This window comes from Pan troglodytes, chromosome 17 (genome assembly GCF_028858775.2).
Source record: "Pan troglodytes isolate AG18354 chromosome 17, NHGRI_mPanTro3-v2.0_pri, whole genome shotgun sequence".
Classification (NCBI taxonomy): Eukaryota; Metazoa; Chordata; class Mammalia; order Primates; family Hominidae; genus Pan; species Pan troglodytes.
In genome coordinates, this window is record NC_072415.2 from 90643357 (window position 1) to 90669678 (window position 26322).

At 42.3% G+C, this 26322-nt stretch overlaps 1 protein-coding gene across 5 annotated transcripts; it reads left to right on the forward strand.

Moving 5' to 3' along the window:
* Positions 1-926: 926 nt before the first annotated feature.
* On the forward strand, positions 927-25014 carry LOC134808663 (putative protein FAM157B). Of its 5 annotated transcripts, none has more exons than XR_010152089.1 (6): positions 927-1507; positions 5235-5781; positions 10313-10417; positions 15236-15431; positions 22850-22937; positions 23594-25014. XR_010152089.1 is itself a non-coding variant. In XM_063796121.1 (5 exons), the coding sequence occupies exons 2-4, from the start codon at positions 5755-5757 to the stop codon at positions 23656-23658; spliced, it is 288 nt and encodes a 95-aa protein (XP_063652191.1). In that variant the 5' UTR covers positions 1267-1507; positions 5235-5754; the 3' UTR covers positions 23659-23676; positions 24432-25014. The 5 variants fall into 5 exon arrangements, 3 of the variants coding, with proteins under 3 accessions (XP_063652191.1, XP_063652190.1, XP_063652189.1); XR_010152088.1 differs by having other exon boundaries at positions 931-1507; positions 10313-10378; XM_063796121.1 differs by lacking the exons at positions 10313-10417; positions 22850-22937 and having other exon boundaries at positions 1267-1507; positions 23594-23676; positions 24432-25014.
* The last annotated feature ends 1308 nt before the right edge of the window (positions 25015-26322 follow it).

Sequence of the window (26322 nt, forward strand, 5' to 3'; positions counted from 1 at the left end):
GCCCAGCAGACATCTCGGCTGGGAGTCAAACAGAGCAAGGCTATTTTGGTCCCTCTCTCCACTCTATGTGACCCTGAAATGTGCCCTGGCCTTAGGAAACATTCAGCTACATCAGAGAACGTGAGTATGCATGTGGTTTGTATAACACAGGCAAGACATGGTTTTTAGATACGTTCAGAATAGATAGTTACAGAGAACAGGTATGTTACATGTGGGAAGGAAGAGATACAAGGGCCAAGAGATACTTAATATGCATGAGGCTCCTGGGCACTAAATGTTCAATTCACAATGTGCCTTTATACAAGAGACACCTAAACATGCAGAACCATGGGGCCTTCGTTCACCACCATTCCTGGTGCCCATTCTGGTCGCATGCGTCCTCTGCCCAAGAAACACGTAGAACCCATGGCAGTGCGACAGCTGCTTCTTGGCAACTCCACCATGATCAGGCACACTTGTCCCATGTCTGTCCCATTGAGCTGGTGTGTGTCATAAGCCCTTCAGCTGTGAGCACTCTTGCCCAGACCTCGGCTCTGGTCCTCGTGGTCACACCTGAGGGGGTGAGGTTGACTAGCAGAGAAAGAAGAGAACCGATGAATGTTGACAGCACAGGAATCAGGTCATACGGCCCTCCCATCTCCTTCCCTCAGCTGCTTGCTGTGTTTTACGAATGGATTTTATAAACCTGTGATTCAAGCATCCTCAGTTGCTTCTCGAGCCTTTCCGCTCCATGAACTCTGGGACAGCTTGCCTGGTACTGCAACTGGAGGACATCATTGCATCCAGAGAGCTTCCCACATGACAGTCTGTGAGCAAGGGACTTCGCCTCCCTGGATGGTGGTTTTCTTTTATGTAAAAGATGTGATCGTAGTCTCTATTTCTCAAGGGTGCTGTGAGAAACACACAGAATAAGTCACGTGAAACTGTGTGGCAGGTAGCGGATGCTCAGTAAAGTGAAGCCTGCCCTTCCCGTAGCCTTTCTCTTCCTCCACTGGGTCTAGACTTCACATTGTCCCATGGTTCAAGATCCTTGGTTCATCCCGAGTCTTATCATCATCCCAGAAGCTTGGAGGGAGCTCCTGGGGAAATCCAGCTTCACGGTCCCACACTGATCACTTCCCCTGGGCATGGCCTGGTAAATGCAGCTCAGATCCGCTCCCCAGGCAAGTCAAGGAAGTTGCTGCCCAGAAACCAAGTGAGGACATTTACAAGAACCGGCAGCAGCAGCAGCAGCAGCAGCAGCAGCAGCAGCAGCACAAGAAGAAGAAGAAGAAGAAGAAGAAGAAGAAGAAGAAGAAGAAGAAGAAGAAGAAGAAGAAGAAGAAAGAAGAAGAAGAAAGAAGAAGAAGAAGAAGAAGAAGAAGAAGAAGAAGAAGAAGAAGAAGAAGAAGAAGAAGAAACTGGATTTGCTTTTTCACCAGAGGATCCAGATTTCCCTGTGGCCTCACAAACAAAAAAGAAGGAAGACGGAGCAGCACAGTCATCCCTTTGTGAAAAAGGCATTCAGGTAACTGAGTGACTCAGCAAGCCTGGGTCTTGGGGAAATTACGAATACCTGGTTGAAGGGCAGTCCTCAGGCAGAGCCCCTGAGACCTGTTGAACTCTAGAGTGTGGGAGCAGAGGAGATTCAGGGCCTGCCCAGGGGCAGTGTCCACAGGGGCAGAGTGCCCCCAGGACTCGCCCTGGCTCAGTTAAGGACTCCCCTCAGGATCTGCAGAGGTGCAAGGCAGGGTGCAGCTCTGCCTGGACTGAGCTGGAAATGCAGCCGTGTGGCTGAAGTGGCCACTTCCTGCTTTCTGTAAAGCAGCCACAGGGACCTGTGAACAGGTAAGACCCTTACTCTTGATTACTGAAGAACTAGAACCCAGGCTCCCTTGACCTTCTCTCCGAAAACCCAGATGACACGAGGACCCTCTCCCAGCTGAAGGGGCAGATTCATGCTTTAGAGTGTGGGGAGTCAGCGTGGGGGCACGTGAGTGTTTAGCTTAGGTGTGGGCCTCACAAAAGAGTCAAAACAAGTCAGCCAGGACTCCAGCAGCCTTCATTGTGTGAGAGATGCCAGCACTGTGGCCACAGCCTGACAGCTGCACAGGCCACATAATGTGTGGGGCCGAGTGGAAAACATGGGTTTTTTGTTGTTGTTGTTGTTCAAAATCATGAGCTTCCAGGGGCGGCAGCAGAACTTTAAACTACTCTGAGGCCCTTCTGAGCACAGGACTTGGTATGACTGCACAGGGATACCCGGCAGGCCAAGTGCAGGGACAGAGCGGTCTGCCCAGAGGCCAGCAGGTCCCCAGTCAGTGTCTGGCACCAGCTCCCTTCATGACCTGGGCTGGCTCAGTTCCACGGGACTCCCAAGGCTGGACGCTTCCCCGGAACATCATCCTCAGGGATTTCCCAACAGGAGCAGCCTCTGGCTTCAGATCTGTCCGTGTTTGACTCATAAATTATCACTCAGACTGAGAAAATTAACACTCAGTGATTCCTGAAAGGGTGCCCAGTGCAATAGATAATTTTCAAAGTGAGTTCATCGGGGGATTTAATAGCCAGGCAATGTCCATTAAAACAGCGACAAACATGGGGAGAAAAGGAAAAGCTCCAACTGGAAACTCATGCTGGCTTGACAGTTGTTCTCAGGGAGCAGAACAGAAGTGGGCATTTTCATTCTGGTTACACCATCAGCGATACCTCCACGGAGCCTCTCAGCTGGTTCCTCCTGGGTCTGGGCCACAGGCCTCCCAGTATTGCCGGTCTCGGAAGACATCTGTGGGCAGGTTCTGTAGAGGGAATCTGAGGCTGTGTGGGATGAGCTGCAGGACCCCATGTGGGGAAAGGCAGGAGGCAGCACCAGCTCCTTCACCAGGACCTGAGGGTACTGTGGCTCATCAGGGGCCATTGAGGACATGGAGACCCTGCACAGTGTTTGAGGAGTCCTGCTACATCAGTTTATTCTGGTTTAGGTGGTTGAGGGGAGACTCAGTGAAGTCTTGGGGGTTCAGGGCTACACTGCCAGCCTCTGGGACAGCAGCCCCAGTGTCCCCAGACCCAGGCCTTGCTCCTCCCTGCTGATGAATGCCCACTCTGCTCCCAGATGCACACCTGTCCTGAAGACACCCGGTTCTCATGCTCTTCTCTGCAGCACCTGAATTGGGCATTCCTGGGTAAAGTAGTTTAAGTTACTTTCACTTTTATCCACCTTGTTTCCGTTATTTCAACCATGCATGTCCCTTGTGTATGTAGGATAAATGTGTCTAAGAATAAAGGTCCATGATTTAAAGTTTTTTCCTCTTCTTTCCCTGTCCTGACCACCTGATCATAAACTTGTAGAAATAAAGTGGATCTCATGTTGTGTATCTTTCGATGCATCTAGAGAGATGGTTATATTCATATAAATAAACGGGCACATCCAGCACACTATTTCTAGTTGTCGTCTGCTAATAAGTTTACATCTGGTAAATGCCAGTGTTTCATCAAATGGCTGCATTGCACATGAGTCAATCTGTGTGACTAAGAATATGGCAGGCTTTGTACAGCCTTTGTAAAGACATTCTTCAATGCTGCCTTTTAAAATACAAATGTTAAATCCTGTAACTAATCAACCTATGCCTTGTTAGAGGGCTGACATTTTCAATAATTCCTTTACAAAGGGTAGTGAGATGCATCAGATCCCCCAGTGGCCCCCAAGTAGGGACAGTGACAGTCAGCAGTTCTTTACGGACCTCTGCTCCATGGCAGGTTCTCCGCCGGCCCTGGCTGCGGGCGGCCGTCATCTAACAAGATGCTTCGGTCCATGGGTGGAGGACAAAGGCCTGTGGGCTTGGGGAGCGAGTTCTTTCGTCTCCTACATGACCTTCATCTGCTCGCGTTTCCCACGAAGTGCATCTGGGTTGGAAGGAGATGGTGGTTTCCCACGGAAGTCTGGTCCCTAAGTGACGCCTCTGCTGCCTACATCAGAATCTCCCAGGCTTGCTCCACAATGGTCCCGTCACGTGGTGCAGACTCAGGCGCGGTCTTGTGTGTGCAGAGGCAGGCGTGGTCTTGTGTGCTTTTGATCATGCACCTAGTCACATCTGTTCTACAGTGTTGCATTCTTCTAATTTCCATGCACATCTTTGCATAGGCGTGTTCCCATTGTTCCCATGCCAATAAGTGGTGTGCAAGGTTCCAGAGTGCGCCAGTATTTCTTTAGTCGGTGTCATGCTGTTGGATATTCAGGTTTTTTAACCTAGTGTAAATAACATTCACATTTCTAAAAACCAGAAGAGTGTTTGTGATTAAGATATCATCTTAGTGGATATTAAATTGCTGCATCTGATTTCATTTCTCTTTCCCAAATAGTCAGTTGTGTGAGCTAGTCTCACTCTGAAACTGCACACTCCCATCCCAGAGGTAGAAAGCGAGATCTCCTGCCTGCATTTCACGGAGCATGTGATTATGGAGGTGTCCAGTCCCAGCAAACAGACCCTACATTCTTTTCCTTCAGTGACTCAGACGCAATATGTGGACAGTCCCAGACAGTATCGCTCCCTCACGTTCATTAACCTCCAGAGATTAAACATCACCTGATACACAGAACTGTGGGCTCCCCATTTGGCTAAGCATCAGGTGCAGCCAGGTTCTTACCTAGGTGCACTTGACAAGGTGCTGCCAGATGCCACCAGCGCAGACAGTCAGCGAGCCCACCTCATGAGAGGGCACATGAGATCCCCAAATGAGAAAGAACTCTAAGGAGCCAAAATCTGCCAAGATGGGTACATTAAAGCTTGCAACTTTGCACGTGAGTGCACCCTCAGACTCAGCCAGTTTATTCTCCTTTGCAGTCCGTTCTGAAAAGTCCAGCCAGATGATGGCTAAAGAGTAGAGAATGGAAGGTGGAAGGCGGTTGCTGCTTGCAGAAGAGGCACGCTGGCAGCATTGGCAGGGAGGAAGAGACTGGAAACTGAGTAGCAGATCCGAGAAACCAAAATGTTCAGCAAATGAGGGCAGGTGGCATGGAGCTACTTCCCTGGGTCCAAGAGCCTAATTACGTTATTGTTCCATAAGTTCATGGCCTGCGGTCATCAGGGAAAATAAAACACTGACTGGGGGTCGGTCTTTTCTGTTTAGAGGAGGCTCCCTGAAACCTCCCCCTCCCGGGTTCAAGCGATTCTCCTGCCTCAGCCTCCCGAGTAACTGGAACTATAGGCGCCCGCCACCACTCCCGGCTAATTTTTTATTTATTTATTTTTTTGTAGAGACGGGGTTTCACCGTGTTAGCCAGGATGGTCTCGATCTGCTGACCTCGCGATCCGCCCGCCTCGACCTCCCAAAGTGCTGGGATTACAGGCGTGAGCCACCGCGCCCGGCCTCAGTTGGTTTTTCAAAAGTCATGGCAAGTAATTGTCAGAACAGTGAACTTCGGAGATTCACCGGAGGGGCGAGGCCACAGCTCGACCGCGAGCACCTGAGCATCCTGCACCGCCTGCGACGGCCGTCAGGGGGCGCGATGCCGCCTCACAGAGCCTCAAGAGGCGCCCGGGTTCCGGCACAGACGCCCTGCGGCTCCAGGGGGCGGAGCCGAGCCGCCTCCTCAGGACCTACGCAGGAGACGCCTCCATCCCTACAGGGACACCTGAGAGGACCCAGCCTCCTCCTCCTCAGGACCCACTCGGGAGACGCCGCTGGCTCTATAGGAACACCTGGGGACCGTGGCCAGGGACGACCCAGCCTCCTTCTCCTCAGCTCCTCAGGAACGACTGGGGAAGCTGTGGCTTCATGGTCCCCGAGGCTGCCCGAGGAAAGGTGAGGAAAAAGCTTTCTGTCCCGGCTCAGTGTTGAGGAGGCCGCGCTGCCTCGCGCTCCACTTTCTCAAGTTGTATTTATTTTATTTTACAAAGTGGCCCATCATTAAGTGGCTTTGTTATTCATTATTACAGCATACCTGAGTTGTTTCATTTTTAAATTTTTGACCAATTTGGGTTTGTTTGGGGTGGATCCGGGACAGAGAAGGGAGAAACCCTGAGGGCAACATGGAGAGCCCCAGGGAGTCGCGCACCCCACGACTTGCTTTTATTTGCGTTCCAGTGGCTCGTTTTTCTTAGAGTGTTAAAGTACTTGAAAAATATTGAAGAGCAGATGTAGATGTGAGTTTTCACAACCGTATTTTCAGTGTAAATACTGGACTTTGTCTGTTAAAAGGATTTTAGGTAAAATAAATTTAAGCGGAGTTTATTTCAGCGAAGGAATGGTTCATGAATCACGCAGGAAGCACCAAAACGGAAATCGGCTTGGGGCTTTGAGCTCTTAGGGTGGCCCCTAAGTGAGGCTCCTCAGTGGCTCCAGCTAGGCGACCGCCTGTTGTGGGGATGGTTCCCTCAGCGTCCCTAGTCATACAGCCAACTGGCTGCTGAGCTTTTTGGCATTGACTGTGGTTGGTTTGTTAATTTTTTTAAGTCAGTTCAAATGCCTCCAAGTTCGGTTTCTGTTTGCTTAGGGAAGGCCTCAGGCTAACCCCCGCCTTATTTGCTTTAACATGTCAAAACCATAATTTATTTTTCATTTTACTTTCCTGGCATTAATAGAAGTAAATTCACATTTGTGTGTTATTCAGAAAGTCGGTTTAATTGGCAACCTATTTGTGATGGTGCATAAAATAATGTTTTTTAATTATTGGCATCTTAGATTAGATGAACTATGTTAACTCTCTTAAGCTTTGTTATTAACCCATAACAAGAGTTAAGTTTCTTTTTTTCTCCTAGGCTTTGACCATTTAAAGTACACTCAGGCATCTCGTAACGATGTTATACTTTCTGAGAAATCTATCCTTAGGTGATTTCATCTTTGTGTGAACACTGTAGAGTGTCCTTATAAAACTTAAATGGTGTAGCCCACTCCACACCTAAGTTACATAGTATAGCCTATTGCTCCCAGGCTACGAACCTGTACAGCATGTCTCTGTACTGAATGCTGCAGTCAACTATAACACCATGGTGATTGTAGATTGTGATCCCAGAATATCTGAGACAGGTCTCAGTCAATTTAGAAAGCTTATTTTGCCAAGATTAAGGACACACCCTTGACACAGCCTCAGGAGGTCCTGACGACATGTGTCCAAGGTGGCCAGGGTAGAGCTTGCTTTTGTACATTTTAGGAATAGATGAGACGTGTAAGATATACAGTCATTTGGCCCAGTAAGGCGGGACAACTGGAAGCAGGAAGTGGGGGTGCTTCCAGGTCAGAAGTAGGTTGGAGACAAAAGGTTGCATTCTTTTGAATCCTTGATCAGCCTTCCACTGAATACACAATTTAGTCTGGCTCAATGAATCTGCATTTTTACATAAATAATAGGGCAGAGGAAGCAATCAGATATGCATCTGTCTCAGGTGAGGGATGACTTTGAGTGCTGTCTGTCCTTTGTCCAAAAGGAAATTCTTTGTGGGCAAATTGTGAGTGAGGTATGTAGCTTTTTATCTTTGTAGCTATCTTAGTTAGGAATAGAATGAGGGCAGGTTTGCCTGACCGAGCTCCCAGCTTGACTTTTCCCTTGGCTTAGTGATTTGGGGGTCCTGAGATTTATTTTCCTTTCATGGTATCAAAACAGAGAAAAGGTAATGCTTTGAGCCATGAGCTTATGACAAGATGGCCAGGAAGGAATTTTTCAGCTCCATTTTTATCTCATGGGACCACCATCATATGTATGCAATGCATGAGTGTAAAATCACATTTAGTTAAGTCAGCTTACACTAAGCTATGGACCCAGATGGTCCTGGGGCCTTTTTCCACTGGGAGATCTTTAAGGACCTTTCTTAGCTTTTCTATGCTAATTGGTATATTCATAGTTGCCTTATTTCAGTGCCCATTTTGTTAATGTGTATTTTTACTAGGAAATCACCCATTTTTTCTAGGTTTCCAGTTTGATGCAATTATTTGACTTTTGATTTCTCCTCTGTTTTTAGTTTTGTACATAATTTTCCTACCTACTTTTGCACTCTTTTTTCCATCAACAATATTTTAAAAAAATACTTTTTAGCTTTTTTTGAAGAATTGTTATGTTTGACAATTTTTTATGACCTAATCATGACCGTAAATGATTTTTGATTAATTTCAGCTTAATGTCTTTTGTAGGGCACAACTGTTAAAATACAAAATTACAACAAATGTGCGTTTGCAGATCTTAATTGGCTTTTTTTTTTGTGGTTCTAGAATCAGGCAGCAGTCCAGACCAAAAATGGTTCAGAATGATCTGCCACACAATATGTGCAGGTTAAATTTATAGCCAGAGAAAAAAAGTGACATACAGAAAACAGAAGTGAGGTATAGAGGTGGCTGGATTGGTTACAGACCTGGTTACAGCCCGGATTTGCCTTCTTGGAACTTGTTTTGAACAGCTGGCTGCCGGCCATTGACTGACACTCGGCTGATGTGATTGGCTGAACCACCGCTATTTGTTACAATGATACATTCCCAAGTCAGGTTTTCAGTTTGTTTCTATAGTAAATTAGGTTGCGATTCTTCTTCTTCTTCTTCTTCTTCTTCTTTTTTTTTTTTTTTAGGCGGAGTCTCGCTCTGTCGCCAAGGCTGGAGTGCAGTGGCGCGATCTCAGCTCACAGCAAGCTCCGCCTCCCGGGTTCATGCCATTCTCCTGTCCCGGCCTCCCGAGTAGCTGGGACTGCAGGCTGCCGCCACCAAGTCCCGCTAATTTTTTTGTATTTTTTTTTTTTAGTAGAGACTGGGTTTCACCTTGAAGCCATGATGGTCTCGATTTCCTGACCTCATGAGCCACCCGTCTCGGCCTCCCAAAGTGCCGGGATTACAGGCGTGAGCCACGGTGCCCGGCCGCGACTCTTTACAAGGACTCCTTGGGAGGCTTCTAAAGCCCAAATGTTGTTTGATGTAAGAATTCCTCCCTTTTGGTCAGCCTCTGAATTTTGAGATATTGATCAAAACTTTGGGCATTGGTGTCACTCTTTGTTATCGTTGTAAGTTGAGTTATTAGGACTTATTTGCTTTCAGTGTGGCATTTTCAAGTTTTATTTGGTCTCAGTGCCCTCTGGGCAATAGCAGAACACTGTGTTGTGTAAGGCGGAAATAGAGCAATAGAAAATAACAACTGATTTGTTAATATCAGATTACTTCAAGTTACTTGTTTTGGTAAGAATTAAAGCAGAGGGGACTTCTTTATGCTGACTCAGGTAGACTGGAGTCTCTTCAGGGAAAAAGGGAGCTCTTTTGGGATCTATCTACTTCCTTAAAGTTTCAGCTTCGTTGTGTGTCATTCAGCGTGAGTGTCTCCATTCTGGTTTTGTCTGCTCAGTGTGGCCTAATGCCGGAGTTGTGACCAAAACAATGACCTCCCGTAATTTGTTCAACAGTTCTCCCCTTTTGGTTAGGTTCCTACCTAGGTGAGGGTGTGACTAAAAACTTAGGGCATTAGCACTATTCTCAGTAACTATCATTTTAGGTTTCCGGTCTCAACACATCATTTAAGAAGTCAGTAAAGCTTTCTTCTATTGTGACAGCATATTTAATACTGAGAAGGAAAAGAAAATTTTTATCTTGCAAATGTGAGCTTCCTCTAAATTATCAGGTCCAGAGAGGCGTGGGAATGAGGCAGCAGTCACGTCCCATTTCCCACTTAGCTAAATAATCATATCTTGAAGCTGCTTGCTATGTAGACTAGACTGACTGTCATCAGCTATAGATTAACCTAAGAGTGTCTTTGAATATTTTTTCCAGTGGCAAATATTTGCTTCTGTTGTATCGTAGCTGAAAGAAATGCTGGGAAACAAAATAAAGGCAAGCATTCATTAGAATAAGTGATCCAGTCACAAGGAATCAATTTGAACTTTTTTTTTTTTCACAAAGTCATACTTTGAAAACATCCAGCCGTAAATTGAAATAGTCTCCAAAATGTGAATTTTTTCCCCTGGTTCTAAGATGACCAGCTTTCTTAGAGAGTGAACTACACCATAAGAAAAATGATACGACCATGTTTACACATATATGTTATCTTAACATAAAACATGTAAAAGGGGCATTTCTTTGAAAGTATGTATTAGTCTGTATAATTTACTTTGCAGTATCATGAATGCTCTTATTTTTAAAAGTAGGAGTAGTTACTGCCAATTACTAATTTTTAGTAGAAATAATTTAGCAGATATCTGAAAAAATTACAATTTTTAAATAGAGGTTTTATTTTAAATTAGTTTTAGATTCATACAGAAATTGGGAAGAAAATGCAGATTTCCCATGTAGATGCAACCTAGTTTCCCCTCTTTTTAACATATCAACATGTATCAGATAGGTTTAACATCTTTTTTTTTTTTTTTTCCAGACAGAGTCTCAACCAGGCTGGAGTGCAGTGGCGTGATCTCGGCTCACTGCAACCTCCGCCTCCCAGGTTCAAGCAATTCTCCTGCCTCAGCCTCCTGAGTAGCTGGTATTACAGGCGCCTGCCATCACGCCCGGCTAATTTTTGTATTTTTAGTAGAGATGAGGTTTCACCACGTTGGCCAAGCTGGTCTTGAACTCCTGATCTTAGGTGATCCGCCCGCCTCAGCCTCCCAAAGTGCTGGGATTACAGGCATGAGCCACCACTCCTGACCAACATCTTATATCATTTCTTGTCATAGTTAATGACTGGATATTACTATATTATTAAATAAGCTCACATCTTATTTGGTTTCCCTTAGTTCTGCCTTTTTCTCTCCCAGGATCCTATCTAGGATCCCATAGGACATTTAGTCATCATGTCAGGCTCTTCTTGGCTGTGGCAGTCTCTCAGACTTTACTTCTGAGGACCTGGAACAGTGTTAGGAGGATTGGTCAGGTATTGTGTAGAATGTCCTCCATTGTGGTTTACTTGGGGTTTTTCTCATAATCAGCCTGGGTTTAGGGGTTTGGGGGAAGCAGAGCAGATGTGTAGTGTGTCTGCAAAAAGAGTCAAAGACTGTAAAATATTTGAAGAGATGTATTCTGAGCCAAATATGAGTGACCATGGCCCATGACACAGCCCTCAGGAGACCCTGAGAACATGTGCCCAAGGTCGTTGGGGTGCAGGTTGGTTCTATACATTTTAGGGAGATAGGAGACATCAATCAACTGTATTTAAGATATATATTGGTTCGGTCCAGAAAGGTGGGACAACCCAAAGGATTAGGGTGGGGTGGGGCTTCCAGGTTATAGGTACATTTAAAATTTTTCTGATTGGCAGTTTGTTGAAAGACTTACTATCAATAGAAAGGAGTGTCTGGGTTATGATAAGGGGTTATGGAGACCAAGGTTTTATCGTGGAGATGAAGCTTCCAGGTAGCAGGCTTCAGAGAGAATAGATTGTAAATGTTTCTTATCAGATTTAAGGTCGTGTTGATGTTAAATGCTGATTGGCTTTTCCTGAATTCCAAAAGGGAGGAGGGCATACTGAGGCATGTCTGACCACCTCTTTCCCATCATAGCCTGAACCAGTCTTCCAGGTTAACTTTGGTGTCCCCTGGTGGAGAGGTGGTTGTGGGAAAGATCTTTGAATTTTATTTTTGGTTTGCAAGTGCTAGTCTAGTCACTTCATGCTCTCAAGATGTGTTATCACCATTAATGTTAACTTTTATCACGTGGTTGAGGCAGTGTTTTCAGGTTTTTCACTGTGAAGTTACTTTTTTCCCATGTCTATATTGTATGTATGCTTTTGGAGGAAGTCATCATGCAGAGCTCATACTTAAGGAGTGGGGAGTTAGCCCCACCTCCTTGATGGCTGAGTGTCTATATCAGGTATTTGGAATTCTTCTGTATAAGAGATTTCTATTCAGCCCATTTGCATATCTGTTTAATCATTTATTTATACCAGTATGGATCCACAGATAGTTACTTTAATCTTTTGGTTGTTATCTAATTCTACAGTATTTTGTTGCTCTTTGTTCATACCTGTGGCCATTGGTAGCTCTTTCCACTGGCTCCTTTTACATAATTTCATGTTTTTTTTATAATTTATTTCTGTTACTTCAAAAGTACCCTGGCTCATATATTTTCTGTCCCAGTCCTAGTTTCAGCTATTTCTTCTAATAGCCCTGATTTATTTTGTTAGAGAATGGTATGAAAAACTTACATCTGGACACTAAATGTGGTCATTGCATCATGACACTTACAGCTGACAGTGCAAAGAAATATATGTGTGTCTTCTAACTTATATGTACCCACTTAATTATAAAGGTTTCTATGTGGAACCATCTGTGTATATGTTAAGCTAAATGTGAGTTTATACTTATGTTGTATATATATATTCTGACTCATTATGACAGAGATCATTCTAGGCTTCCCTATTTTTTATCTGTAACTTCTCACTGTAATAGTGAGGAACCTGGCTCCTACTATCTATCTGCCATTTATTTCATCCCTTGTACCATTGGGAACAAGGAATTCATTCTTGATCAAGATTCCAGGTTGGGACTTAATAAGAAATATATGTTTGGTCTGTGTCTGCAGTTCCTGGTACAGAGCTCCTAAAACTATTACAATTTCCTGAACAGTAGGAGCATCTTGTGTTCTAATATTTGGTCTTTGGCCCTGGTTCCTGACGCAGAGTTCCTAAATCTCTTGGAATCTCCTGGATAATAGGAATGGCTTCTGTTCTAATAAGGACACTCTGTGGGTTCCTGGATGGTTTCAGGATGGGGATGGTCACCAGGAAGACCAAGCCATGATAAGAAGGTTGTAATTTTTAGCTTAACATGCAATCCTTTGAGGGTGTGAAGGGACTGGAAATTGAGTTAATAATCTGTCATGTCTACATGATGAAGCTTCCATAAAAATTCCTAAAATATGGAATTTGGAAAGTTCCAGATCAAGGCTGACAGATTTGATGTCTAGTGAGGGCTCATCTATCATAGATAGTGCCTTCTAGCATGTCGTGACATGGCAGAATGGGGAAACGGGCTCCTAGACGCTTTTATAAGGGCACTGGTTTCATTCATGAGGACAGCACCCTCATGATCCGATCACCTCTCGGTTATCTCTGAATACCATCCCTTTGGGGATTACATTTCAAAATAGGAATTTGGGGTGGGGGTGTACACACATTGAGACCATAATAACTGGTAAACATCAGTAAGTATTTCCTAGTTCCATAAGCCATCATAGCAAATTGTCAAACCTGAAGAGGGGGTGTAGGAATGCCTAGTTTCTAGCCAAGTCATATAGAAGTTTGGGTAAACTGGGGATTCATTACTTGTGATTGGCATCTGAGGTTGTGGACAGTCTGGTGTTACTAAGCCCTTAACCTGTAGGGTGTATACTAACTCCAGGTAATCAGTGTCACAGTTGAATTACAGGATACCCAATTGTTTTCCAGAGAGTTGGAAAATTGGTTGGTGTGGGAAACACCCACCCCCCCAACAATTTGCTGTTAAAAGTGGAATGTTCATAGTATAGAGGAAAATCATGGTTATTTTTCTTTTTACAGATATAGTGGTTTCAAAATTAACTATTATCCCTATGGGAAATAACTTTATAAAATAGAGTCCACTGTTCATGTATATAGTACATTTTGTTTTTAGTCTATGGATTCTACTCATTTCCAGCTCAGCACCTTTGGCCCACCACTTGCAACATACATTGGTAATACAGTTAGATTCTTGGTTGCACTCTGTATTTTGTCCTTAGATACTTCCACATCCTAAATAATTTAATTTGTGTAGATTGTGATTTGTTCTTTGTGCATTAAAATTCTGTGGGTTTTATCAAATGCATACTGTCAGATATCCACTACTGAAGTAGCATACAGAATACTTCAGATCCCCACCCCAGACAGTCACTGATCTGACTATCATCTCTTTGGTTGTGCTTTTTCCAGAATGTCATATGAATGGAGTCATATAATGTATAGCATCTTCATACTGCCACCCTTTACTTAGCAACATAGATGCAAGATTCATTCATTTCTTTTCATGGATTGACAGTTCATTCCTTTCTGTTGGTGAATGGCATTCCATTGCATGGTTGTACTTCAAATTGATTATGCATTCAGCTATTGAAGAATGTTCTGATTACTTCAAGTTTTGGCCATGATGGGTAGAGTGGCTCGTATATAATTACATGCTAGTTTTTGTTTGAACATAATTTTTCAAAGCAGCTGTCTAAACATACACAATTTAGGGGTGCATTTGTTGGATTGTAAGGTAAGACTTGTTTATCTTTGGGAAAAACTGTCAAACTGTTTCCCAAAGTGGCTGTACCCATTCATGCATTCTGCCAGTAATGAATGGCCGTACCTATTGTTCTTCAACCTCCAATTGTTACTGTTGAGCTTTTTTAAGAGTCCCACAGTTGTACTAGGTGTGCAGTGATATCTCAGCATTATTTTAATTTCCAGTCTCCTAATGAGATATATTGAGCATCCTTTTGTGTGATTATGTGCTATCTGTATATTTTCTTTTTTTTCTTTTTTCTTTTTTTTTTTATTGAGATAGAGTCTCGTTCTGTCACTCAGGCTGGAGTGCAGTGGCGTGATCTTGGCTCACTGCAACTTCCACCTCCGATGTTCAAGCAATTCTCTTGCATCAGCCTCCCAAGTAGCTGGGATTACAGGCACCCACCACCATGCCTGGCTAATTTTTTTGTATTTTTAGTAGAGAGAGGGTATCACTGTGTTGGCCAGGCTGATCTAAAATTCCTGACCTCAGGTGACTCACCCGCCTCAGCCTCCCAAAGTGCTGGGGTTATAGGCATGAGCCACCACACCTGGCCTGCTATCTATGTATTTTATTTGGCTGGATGTCTGTTCAGATATTTACCCAGTTTTATTTGGGTTTTTAGTTTTCTTAGTGTTCGTTTGAAGAGTTGTTTGTGTATTTTCAATACAGTTTTTAAAATCACGTTTGTATTTTGTAAATATCTTCTCACAGTGTGTCTTGTCTTTTTGTTCTCTGAATAGGGTTTTTCATAGTAGAAAATTTAGTTTTATAAAGTCTGTTCTCAGTATTTTCACGAATTGGCACTTGATGCTGTGTGTTAAAACTCAACACCAAATCCAATGTCTCTTAGGTTTTCTTTTAGATTATTTATAGTTTTGCATTTCAAGTTGTAGTCTCTGGACTATTTTGAGTAGGTTTTTGTGTTTTAATTTGTGTATAGAGTCACTTCATTCTATATGGCTTCCAAATAATTCTTCCATCACCATTTATGGGAAAGGTATGGATATAGTGGCCTTTATTTCGGTTTGAATTTCCAAAATTATGACTCTGAATAAACTGAATATTGAATTTTATAGGTATTTCAGGACAGCCAGGAGGGGGCGCACATCCGCCGAGAAACTGTGAGCAAGAGCGTCTGTGCTGAACCATGGCGCCACCAGAGGGCGCGCGATCCCGCGCCAACCAACTTCCCGCTGAGGTGCCAGAAGCAGCGAGGAGCTTCAACTTCCTCAGGGCAGCACGAGGGTCATGTTAATTTGGTGTTCTTCATTGGTGAGTAAAAAGCTCCTGTCCACGGCCCTGAGTGCCAAGGAGTGAGTCTTTAGAGTACTTAGCAGAGGAAGAAATTAATCTAGAAAAATAAAACCCCAAATCTCACTGTTTGGAGTATACCCTAGTATCATGGTCAACGTCCAAGACACAGTGGCTGCTAATATATATTCTTACAGTGGCCTCTAATATAATAATCACACTGTGCTCTACATTACTATGATATCGACACCCTGCCCTAACACCCATATAATATTCGCACCATGCCCTAACACTGATGTAATCCACACCATCGCTTCCAATACTAATGTAATAATATCCACACCATGCCCTATCACTGATCTAGTCCACACCATCGCTTCCAATACTAATGTAATAATATCCACACCATGCCCTATCACTGATCTAATCCACACCATCGCTTCGAATACTAACGTAATAATATCCACACCATGCCCTATCACTGATCTAATCCACACCATCGCTTCCAATACTAATGTAGTAATATCCACATCATGCCCTATCACTGATCTAGTCCACACCATCGCTTCCAATACTAATGTAATAATATCCACACCATGCCCTATCACTGATCTAATCCACACCATCACTGCCAATACTAATGTAAGAATATCCACACCATGCCCTAACACTCATCTAATCCACACCATCCCTTCTAAAACTAATGTAATAATATCCACACCATGCCCTATCACTGATCTAATGCACACCATCGCTTCTAATACTAATGTAATAATATCCACACCATGCCCTACCACTCATCTAATCCACACCATCCCTTCTAATACTAATGTAATAATATCCACACCATGCCCTATCACTGATCTCATGCACACCATCGCTTCTAATACTAATGTAATAATATGCACACCATGCCCTAACACTGATCTAATCCACACCATCGCTTCTAATACTAATGTAGTAATATCCACACCATGCCCTACCACTCATCTAATCCACACCATCCCTTCTATTACTAATATAATATCCACACCATGACCTATCACTGATCTAATGCACACCATCGCTTCTAATACTAATGTAATAATCTCCACACCATGCCCTATCACTGATCTAATCCACACCATCACTTCCAATACTAATGTAATAATATCCACACCTTGCGCTATCACTGATCTAATCAACACCATCGCTTCCAATATTAATGTAATAATATCCACACCATGCCCTAACACTCATCTAATCCACATCATCGCTTGTAATACTAACGTAATAATATCCACACCATGCCCTAACACTGATGTAATCCACACCATCGCTTCCAATACTAATGTAATAATATCCACACCATGCCCTATCACTGATGTAATCAACACCATCGCTTCCAAAACTAATGTAATAATATCCACACCATGCCCTAACACTCATCTAATCCACACCATCGCTTCCAATACTAATGTAATAATATCCACATCATGCCCTATCACTGATCTAGTCCACACCATCGCTTCCAATACTAATGTAATCATATCCACACCATGCCCTATCACTGATCTAATCCACACCATCACTTCCAATAGTAATGTAATAATATCCACACCATGCCCTACCACTCATCTAATCCACACCATCCCTTCTAATACTAATGAAATAATATCCACACCATGCCCTATCACTGATCTAATGCACACCATCGCTTCTAATACTAACGTAATAATATCCACATCATGCCCTATCACTGATCTAATGCACACCATCACTTCTAATACTAATGTAATAATATCCACACCATGCCCTAACGCTCATCTAATCCACACCATCGCTTCCAATACTAATGTAATAATATCCACACGATGCCCTAACACTCATCTAATCCACACCATCGCTTCTAATACTAATGTAATAATATCCACACCATGCCCTAACACTGATCTAATCCACACCATCGCTTCTAATACTGATGTAGTAATATCCACACCATGCCCTAACACTCATCTAATCCACACCATCCCTTCTATTACTAATGTAATAATATCCACACCATGACCTATCACTGATCTAATGCACACCATCGCTTCTAATACTAATGTAATAATATCCACACCATGCCCTATCACTGATCTAATCCACATCATCACTTCCAATACTAATGTAATAATATCGACACCATGCCCTAACACTGACCTAATCCACACCATCGCTTCCAATACTAATGTAATAATATCCACATCATGCCCTATCACTGATCTAGTCCACACCATCGCTTCCAATACTAATGTAATAATATCCACATCATGCCCTATCACTGATCTAGTCCACACCATCGCTTCCAATACTAATGTAATCATATCCACACCATGCCCTATCACTGATCTAATCCACACCATCACTTCCAATAGTAATGTAATAATATCCACACCATGCCCTACCACTCATCTAATCCACACCATCCCTTCTAATACTAATGAAATAATATCCACACCATGCCCTATCACTGATCTAATGCACACCATCGCTTCTAATACTAACATAATAATATCCACATCATGCCCTATCACTGATCTAATGCACACCATCACTTCTAATACTAATGTAATAATATCCACACCATGCCCTAACGCTCATCTAATCCACACCATCGCTTCCAATACTAATGTAATAATATCCACACGATGCCCTAACACTCATCTAATCCACACCATCGCTTCTAATACTAATGTAATAATATCCACACCATGCCCTAACACTGATCTAATCCACACCATCGCTTCTAATACTGATGTAGTAATATCCACACCATGCCCTAACACTCATCTAATCCACACCATCCCTTCTATTACTAATGTAATAATATCCACACCATGACCTATCACTGATCTAATGCACAACATCGCTTCTAATACTAATGTAATAATATCCACACCATGCCCTATCACTGATCTAATCCACACCATCACTTCCAATACTAATGTAATAATATCCACACCTTGCGCTATCACTCATCTAATCAACACCATCGCTTCCAATACTAATGTAATAATATCCACACCATGCCCTAACACTCATCTAATCCACACCATCGCTTCCAATACTAATGTAATAATATCCACGCCATGCCCTATCACTGATCTAGTCCACACCATCGCTTCCAATACTAATGTAGTAATATCCACATCATGCCCTATCACTGATCTAGTCCACACCATCGCTTCCAATACTAATGTACTAATATCCACACCATGCCCTATCACTGATCTAGTCCCCACCATTGCTTCTAATACTAAAGTAATAATATCCACACCATGCCCTATCACTGATCTAGTCCAAACCATCGTTTCTAATACTAATTTAATAATATCCACAGCATGCCATAACACTCATCTAATCCACACCATCGCTTCTAATACTAACGTAATAATATCCACACCATGCCCTAACACTGATCTAATCCACACCATCGCTTCCAATACTAATGTAATAATATCCACACCATGCCCTAACACTCATCTAATCCACACCATCGCTTCCAATACTAATGTAATAATATCCACATCATGCCCTATCACTGATGTAATCCACACCATCGCTTCCAATACTAATGTAATAATATCCACAGCATGCCCTATCACTGATCCAGTCCACACCATCGCTTGTAATACTAATGTAATAATATCCACAGCATGCCCTATCACTGATCTAGTCCACACCATCGCTTCTAATACTAATGTAATAATATCCACAGCATGCCCTATCACTGGTCTAGTCCACACCATCGCTTCCAATACTAATGTAATCATATCCACACCATGCCCTATCACTGATCTAATCCACACCATCACTTCCAATAGTAATGTAATAATATCCACACCATGCCCTACCACTCATCTAATCCACACCATCCCTTCTAATACTAATGTAATCATATCCACACCATGCCCTATCACTGATCTAATGCACACCATCGCTTCTAATACTAACGTAATAATATCCACATCATGCCCTATCACTGATCTAATGCACACCATCACTTCTAATACTAATGTAATAATATCCACACCATGCCCTAACGCTCATCTAATCCACACCATCGCTTCCAATACTAATGTAATAATATCCACACGATGCCCTATCACTGATCTAGTCCACACCATCGCTTCCAATACTAATGTAGTAATATCCACACCATGCCCTATCACTGATCTAGTCCAAACCGTCGTTTCTAATACTAATTTAATAATATCCACAGCATGCCATAACACTCATCTAATCCACACCATCGCTTCTAATACTAATGTAATAATATCCACACCATGCCCTAACACTGATCTAATCCACACCATCGCTTCCAATACTAATGTAATAATATCCACACCATGCCCTAACACTCATCTAATCCACACCATCGCTTCCAATACTAATGTAATAATATCCACATCATGCCCTATCACTGATCTAGTCCACACCATCGCTTCCAATACTAATGTAATAATATCCACAGCATGCCCTATCACTGATCTAGTCCACACCATCGCTTGTAATACTAATGTAATAATATCCACACCATGCCCTAACACTCATCTAATCCACACCATCCCTTCTAATACTAATGTAATAATATCCACACCATGCCCTATTACTGATCTAATCCACACCATCGCTTCCAATACTAATGTAGTAATATCCACATCATGCCCTATCACTGATCTAGTCCACACCATCACTTCCAATACTAATGTAATAATATCCACACCATGCCCTAACACTCATCTAATCCACACCATCACTTCCAATACTAATGTAATAATATCCACAGCATGCCCTATCACTGATCTAGTCCACACCACCGCTTCTAATACTAATGGAATAATATCCACACCATGCCCTATCACTGATCTAATCCACACCATCGCTTCCAATACTAATGTAATAATCTGCACACCATGCCCTATCACTGACCTAATCCACACCATCGCTTCCAATACTAATGTAGTAATATCCACATCATGCTCTATCACTGATCTAGTCCACACCATCGCTTCCAATACTAATGTAATAATATCCACACCATGCCCTATCACTGATCTAATCCACACCATCACTTCCAATACTAATGTAATAATATCCACACCATGCCCTATCACTGATCTAATCCACACCATCACTTCCAATACTAATGTAATAATATCCACACCATGCCCTATCACTGATCTAATCCACACCATCGCTTCCAATACTAATGTAGTAATATCCACATCATGCCCTATCACTGATCTAGTCCACACCATCGCTTCCAATACTAATGTAATAATATCCACACCATGCCCTATCACTGATCTAATCCACACCATCACTTCCAATAGTAATGTAATAATATCCACACCATGCCCTACCACTCATCTAATCCACACCATCCCTTCTAATACTAATGTAATAATATCCACACCATGCCCTATCACTGATCTAATGCACACCATCGCTTCTAATACTAATGTAATAATATCCACATCATGCCCTATCACTGATCTAATGCACACCATCGCTTCCAATACTAATGTAATAATATCCACACCATGCCCTACCACTCATCTAATCCACACCATCCCTTCTAATACTAATGTAGTAATGTCCACACCATGCCCTACCACTGACCTAATGCACACCATCGCTTCTAATACTAATGTAATAATATCCACACCATGCCCTAACACTGATCTAATCCACACCATCACTTCTAATACTAATGTAGTAATATCCACACCATGCCCTACCACTCATCTAATCCACACCATCCCTTCTAGTACTAATGTAATAATATCCACACCGTGACCTATCACTGATCTAATGCACACCATCGCTTCTAATACTAATGTAATAATATCCACACCATGCCCTATCACTGATCTAATCCACACCATCACTTCCAATACTAATGTAATAATATCCACACCTTGCGCTATCACTGATCTAATCAACACCATCGCTTCCAATACTAATGTAATAATATCCACACCACGCCCTAACACTCATCTAATCCACACCATCGCTTCCAATACTAATGTAATAATATCCACACCATGCCCTATCACTGATCTAGTCCACACCATCATTTCTAATACTAACATAATAATATCCACAGCATGCCCTAACACTCATCTATTCCACACCATCGCTTCTAATACTAACGTAATAATATCCACACCATGCCCTGTCACTGATGTAATCCACACCATCGCTTCCAATACTAATGTAATAATATCCACATCATGCCCTAACACTCATCTAATGCACACCATCCAATACTAATGTAAGAATATCCACATCATGCCCTATCACTGATCTAGTCCACACCATCGCTTCCGAAACTAATGTAATGATATCCACACCATGCCCTATCACTGATCTTGTCCACCCCATCGCTTCTAATACTAATGTAATAATATCCACAGCATGCCCTAACACTCAACTAATCCACACCATCGCTTGTAATACTAATGTAATAATATCCACAACATGCCCTATCACTGATCTAGTCCACACCATCGCTTCCAATACTAATGTAATAATATCCACACCATGCCCTATCACTGATCTAGTCCACACCATCGCTTCCAATACTAATGTAATAATATCCACATCATTCCCTATCACTGATCTAGTCCACACCATCGCTTCTAATACTAATGTAATAATATCCACACCATGCCCTATCACTGATCTAGTCCACACCATCGCTTCTAATACTAATGTAATAATATCCACACCATGCCCTATCACTGATCTATTGCACACCATCGCTTCTAATACTAATGTAATAATATCCACACCATGCCCTATCACTGATCTAATCCACACCATCACTTCCAGTACTAATGTAGTAATATCCACATCATGCCCTATCACTGATCTAGTCCACACCATCGCTTCCAATACTAATGTAATAATATCCACACCATGCCCTACCACTCATCTAATCCACACCATCCCTTCTAATACTAATGTAATAATATCCACACCATGCCCTAATACTCATCTAATCCGCACCATCGCTTCTAATACTAATGTAATAATATCCACACCATGCCCTAACACTAATGTAATATCTGCACCATTCCCCAACACCAATACAATATCCACACCATTCCCTAACACTAATCTAAATGTCCATACCATGCCCTAACACTAATATATTGACACAATGGCCTCTAATACTAATAAATATAATACTATCTAGTAAGTGGACCCTGTTGACATTGAGACTTTTTTAAGGGTTTTACAGCTTTGGCTGAACTATAGCCTCTGTAATGGATTTTGATGATGTGTCTGCTTTGCTGGCATGGTATTGACATGGTTGTTTTAAAAAGTAACTTACTTTCCAATAATGTCATATTTCTAAGCAACTTCCAGTAGTAGTACAAAATACAACTTGTTTCTTCCCTTAGATTCCCCAACAGTTATTGCCGTACCAGATTTGCAGTGTCGCACAAAATACTCCGGTCTATTGCACTGAAAGCATGGACACTCTCCCAGGTAACTACCACATAACCCCTAGATCAGGAAATCAGTATTGTTCCTACATGATAATTCGGTCCACAAACTCACTTCACTTTTACCTCGTGCCACACTTGGGAGTATAATGTGTTTTTTTTTTTTTTTCATTCGGATCCAGTTTTCTTTTCCTGGAACTGTTCCCCAGACTTTCCTGCATATTTATGACCTTGACACATTTAAAGGGCACACAGGTTTTTGTTTGAACAGCTGTTTTCAGGTCTTTGGGCTATATACCTAGGAATGGAATCATTGAGTCATATGGTAAATCTATTTGTAACTTTATGAAGAAACATCAAATTATTTTACACGTAGGCTGCACCATTTTGTCACATATTGTCACATATTGTCACAAGCAGTGTTTAAGAGTTCAAGTTTCTGCACATCTTTGTCAACACTTGTTATTTTTTAGTATAACTATTCTTGTGTGAGTTAAGGGTTATCTCTTTATGGTTTTAATTATGGTAATGATGTTAAGCATCTTTTCATGTGCTTGTTGGTGAAGTGTGTATTAAAGTCTTTTGTCAATTTTTAGATTGGGTTGTCTTTGCTGTGGAGTTGTAAAAGTTCTTTATACATTCTGGATAACAGACACTAATGAAGTATCTAATGTGCCGACATTTTCTTCCATTTTATAGGTTGTTGGAACGTAATAAGAGTTAATGTGTGGTCTCTGCTGCAGTGTCCTGAAACAGAGCGCTAAGCCTCGGGAATGTACGAAGTAATGTGTCTTTCGTATGCTAATGAAATGATTGATGGCTGGGGGCACCTGGATAGCCTCAGTGGGGCTGGCTGCCAAGGGAAGCAACCTTGTCATTAGAGGATTTGAAATTTCTTCCCCCGTCCCGTCTCTGTGAAGGGGAGAGGTGCTGATGGTTGAGTTGATCACCTATGGCCACAGACGTAACCAATTTGCCTGTGTAATAAAGGACAGGGTTGGGAGAGCATCTGTGTTGCTCTCCCAACACAGGAGATACTGGGAGAATCATGTCTGGTGAGGGCATGGGAGGCCTGCATTCCTTCCACATACCTCACCTTGTGCATCTCTTCGTCTGGCTTTTCATTTGTAGCGTTTAAAAGATCCTTGGTAATAAGTCAGGAATAGTAAGTACACTGCGTTCATGGGTTGTGCAATGTGATGTAGCAAATTGCTGAACCCAATAAGGGTGTTGTGGGAGCCTCCAATCTGTAGCAAAGTCAGACAGAAGGTAACCTGGGAACCTACTGTTTGTGGTTGGCACCTTAAGTGGTTACAGTCTTGTAACGGAGTACCCATATTTTCTTACAGAAGAAATGAATTAGTTTTACCATTTTGCTGTTCCTGCACTTAGCTCTTTAGGAATGCAATTATAAGCTTTACTGTCTCTCCACCAGACACTTCCTATACTGCAAACTTTTCCAACTGTGTGATAACTTAAAAGTTCCAGGGACCAAACCTTGAAACAAACTGGCACTTCCATATCTCTCCCCCACCAGGAGATTGGCAGCAGACAACAGTCAATTTACAACCTGGCTCTGCCCATGGTGGTGCTAGCAAGATCACCTAATGGAGAAAACATCAGAGCATGTCCCATAGACCCTGCACCTCCTCACCTCATCCCCTGCATGCCATTCTGGCAAGTCCGAAAGCCCTGCTTTCTGCCCAGAAAGTGGAAGCGCTTCCCTTAAGGCAAGAGCCTGTATGTTCCCTTCAGCTAAGCTCTGGCATAAAGTCACTTTCTTTTTACCATCCTTGTGTTTGTCATTTAAATTTGCAAGCAACAAGGGGCATGACGTGTATTCCTAGGACTGAGTCCTTAGCCTGTGGGGTCTGATGCTTTCTCCATTTACTGTCACAATTGGGTTGCACTGTAGGACACCCAGCTGGTACCCAAGATTTGGTCTGTGTGGGGAAAAAACCGATGTATCTGGTAACAGAAGTGTTCTGTGTTGAGTGTTGAAAGTATACTATAAGACAGTTGTTTTTCCTATTATAACATTTTGTCTTTCAACTTTTTTCTTCATGTCTTCTGAGACGTAAAAGTTGTAAATTTTGAGGAAATAAATTGATTTATTTTTCCTTTTGTGGTCTGTGCTTTTGGTGTCAGATGTAAGAAACTATTGCTACATGTAAGGTCACGAATGCTTAACTGTATGTTTTCTTCCAGAGTTTTTAGTTTTCACCTATTTTTGTCTTTGAGCCATTGTAGGTTAATTTTTTATGTGGTATGAGGTAAGGATACAATTTCATTTCCCTTTATGTGGATAGCAAGTTGCCTTACATCACTTGTTGAGGACAGGATTCTTTCCCCAATTTACTGGTAATGGACCTTGTCTAAAATCAGTTGAGCATAGAGGTATTGTTTTCTGTCTGGACTCCCAATTCAATTCAGTTGATCTTTCTGTTTATTCCTGTGCGAGGATCCCACTGTTTTTATTACTGTTCCTTTGTAATAAAATTTGAAATTGGGATGTGATCAGGATCAGCTTATCCACTTCTGTCCCAAGGCCTTTGGGATTTTTGTAGGAATAACATTGAATCCACGGATTGCTTCGTGTACTTTGGGAAACTTAACAATGTGGTCTACAAATCCACAAATAAGATAAGTTTTTACATTTATTGGGAGTTTAATTTCCTTAAGTAATGTCTTATAATTTCCCTCATCTAAGTCTTGTCATTTCATTCCATTTATTCCTAAGTATAATATTGCTATTGGTTTAGAGATTATTCATTCCTAGCATATGCATATAAAATGGAATGTTTGGCCAGGCACCGGGGCTCATACCTGTAACCCAAGCAGGTTGAGAGGCTGAGGAAGGGTTAGGGTTAGGGTTGGGGTTGGGGTTGGGGTTAGGCTTAGGGCTTAGGGCTTAGGGATTAGGGCTAGGGCTAGGGCTAGGGTTAGGGTTACGGTTAGGGTTGGGTTAGGGTTGGGTTAGGGTAGGGTTAGGGTTAGGGGTTAGGGGTTCGGGTTCAGGTTAGGGTTCGGGTTCGGGTTTGGGTTTAGGGTCCATGTGTTCTTTTGGAGCAAGTCACTATGCAGAGCCCACAGTTATGGAGTGAGGAGTTGGCTCCACCTTCTTGGTGGCTGAGTGTCTACATCAATTATTTGGAATTCTTTTGCAAAGGAGATTTCTATGCAACTCCATTTGCTTATTCACCTAGGTATACAAATACAGACACCTAGATAATGACTTTAAGCTTTAGTTATTATTCAACACTACAGTATTATGTTGCACAATTCATTCCTGTGTTGGCCATCAGTAGTTGTTTTTATTGGCTCTTATTTTTCTTTGATGTATTTTAAATTTTTTAGTACTTACTTACTTTCAGATACTTCCAGATTATCCTGGCTCCTATATTTACTGTCCCAGTTCTAGTATCAGA

Excerpts from the sequence above, each read along its gene's own strand:
- LOC134808663 (XM_063796119.1), top strand. The coding sequence starts at position 5,755 with ATGGTCCCCGAGGCTGCCCGAGGAAAG. Across the intron at positions 5,782-15,235 it reads CCGAGGCTGCCCGAGGAAAG|GTATTTCAGGACAGCCAGGA; the intron begins GTGAGGAAAAAG and ends TGAATTTTATAG. Across the intron at positions 15,432-22,849 it reads TAATTTGGTGTTCTTCATTG|ATTCCCCAACAGTTATTGCC; the intron begins GTGAGTAAAAAG and ends TTCTTCCCTTAG.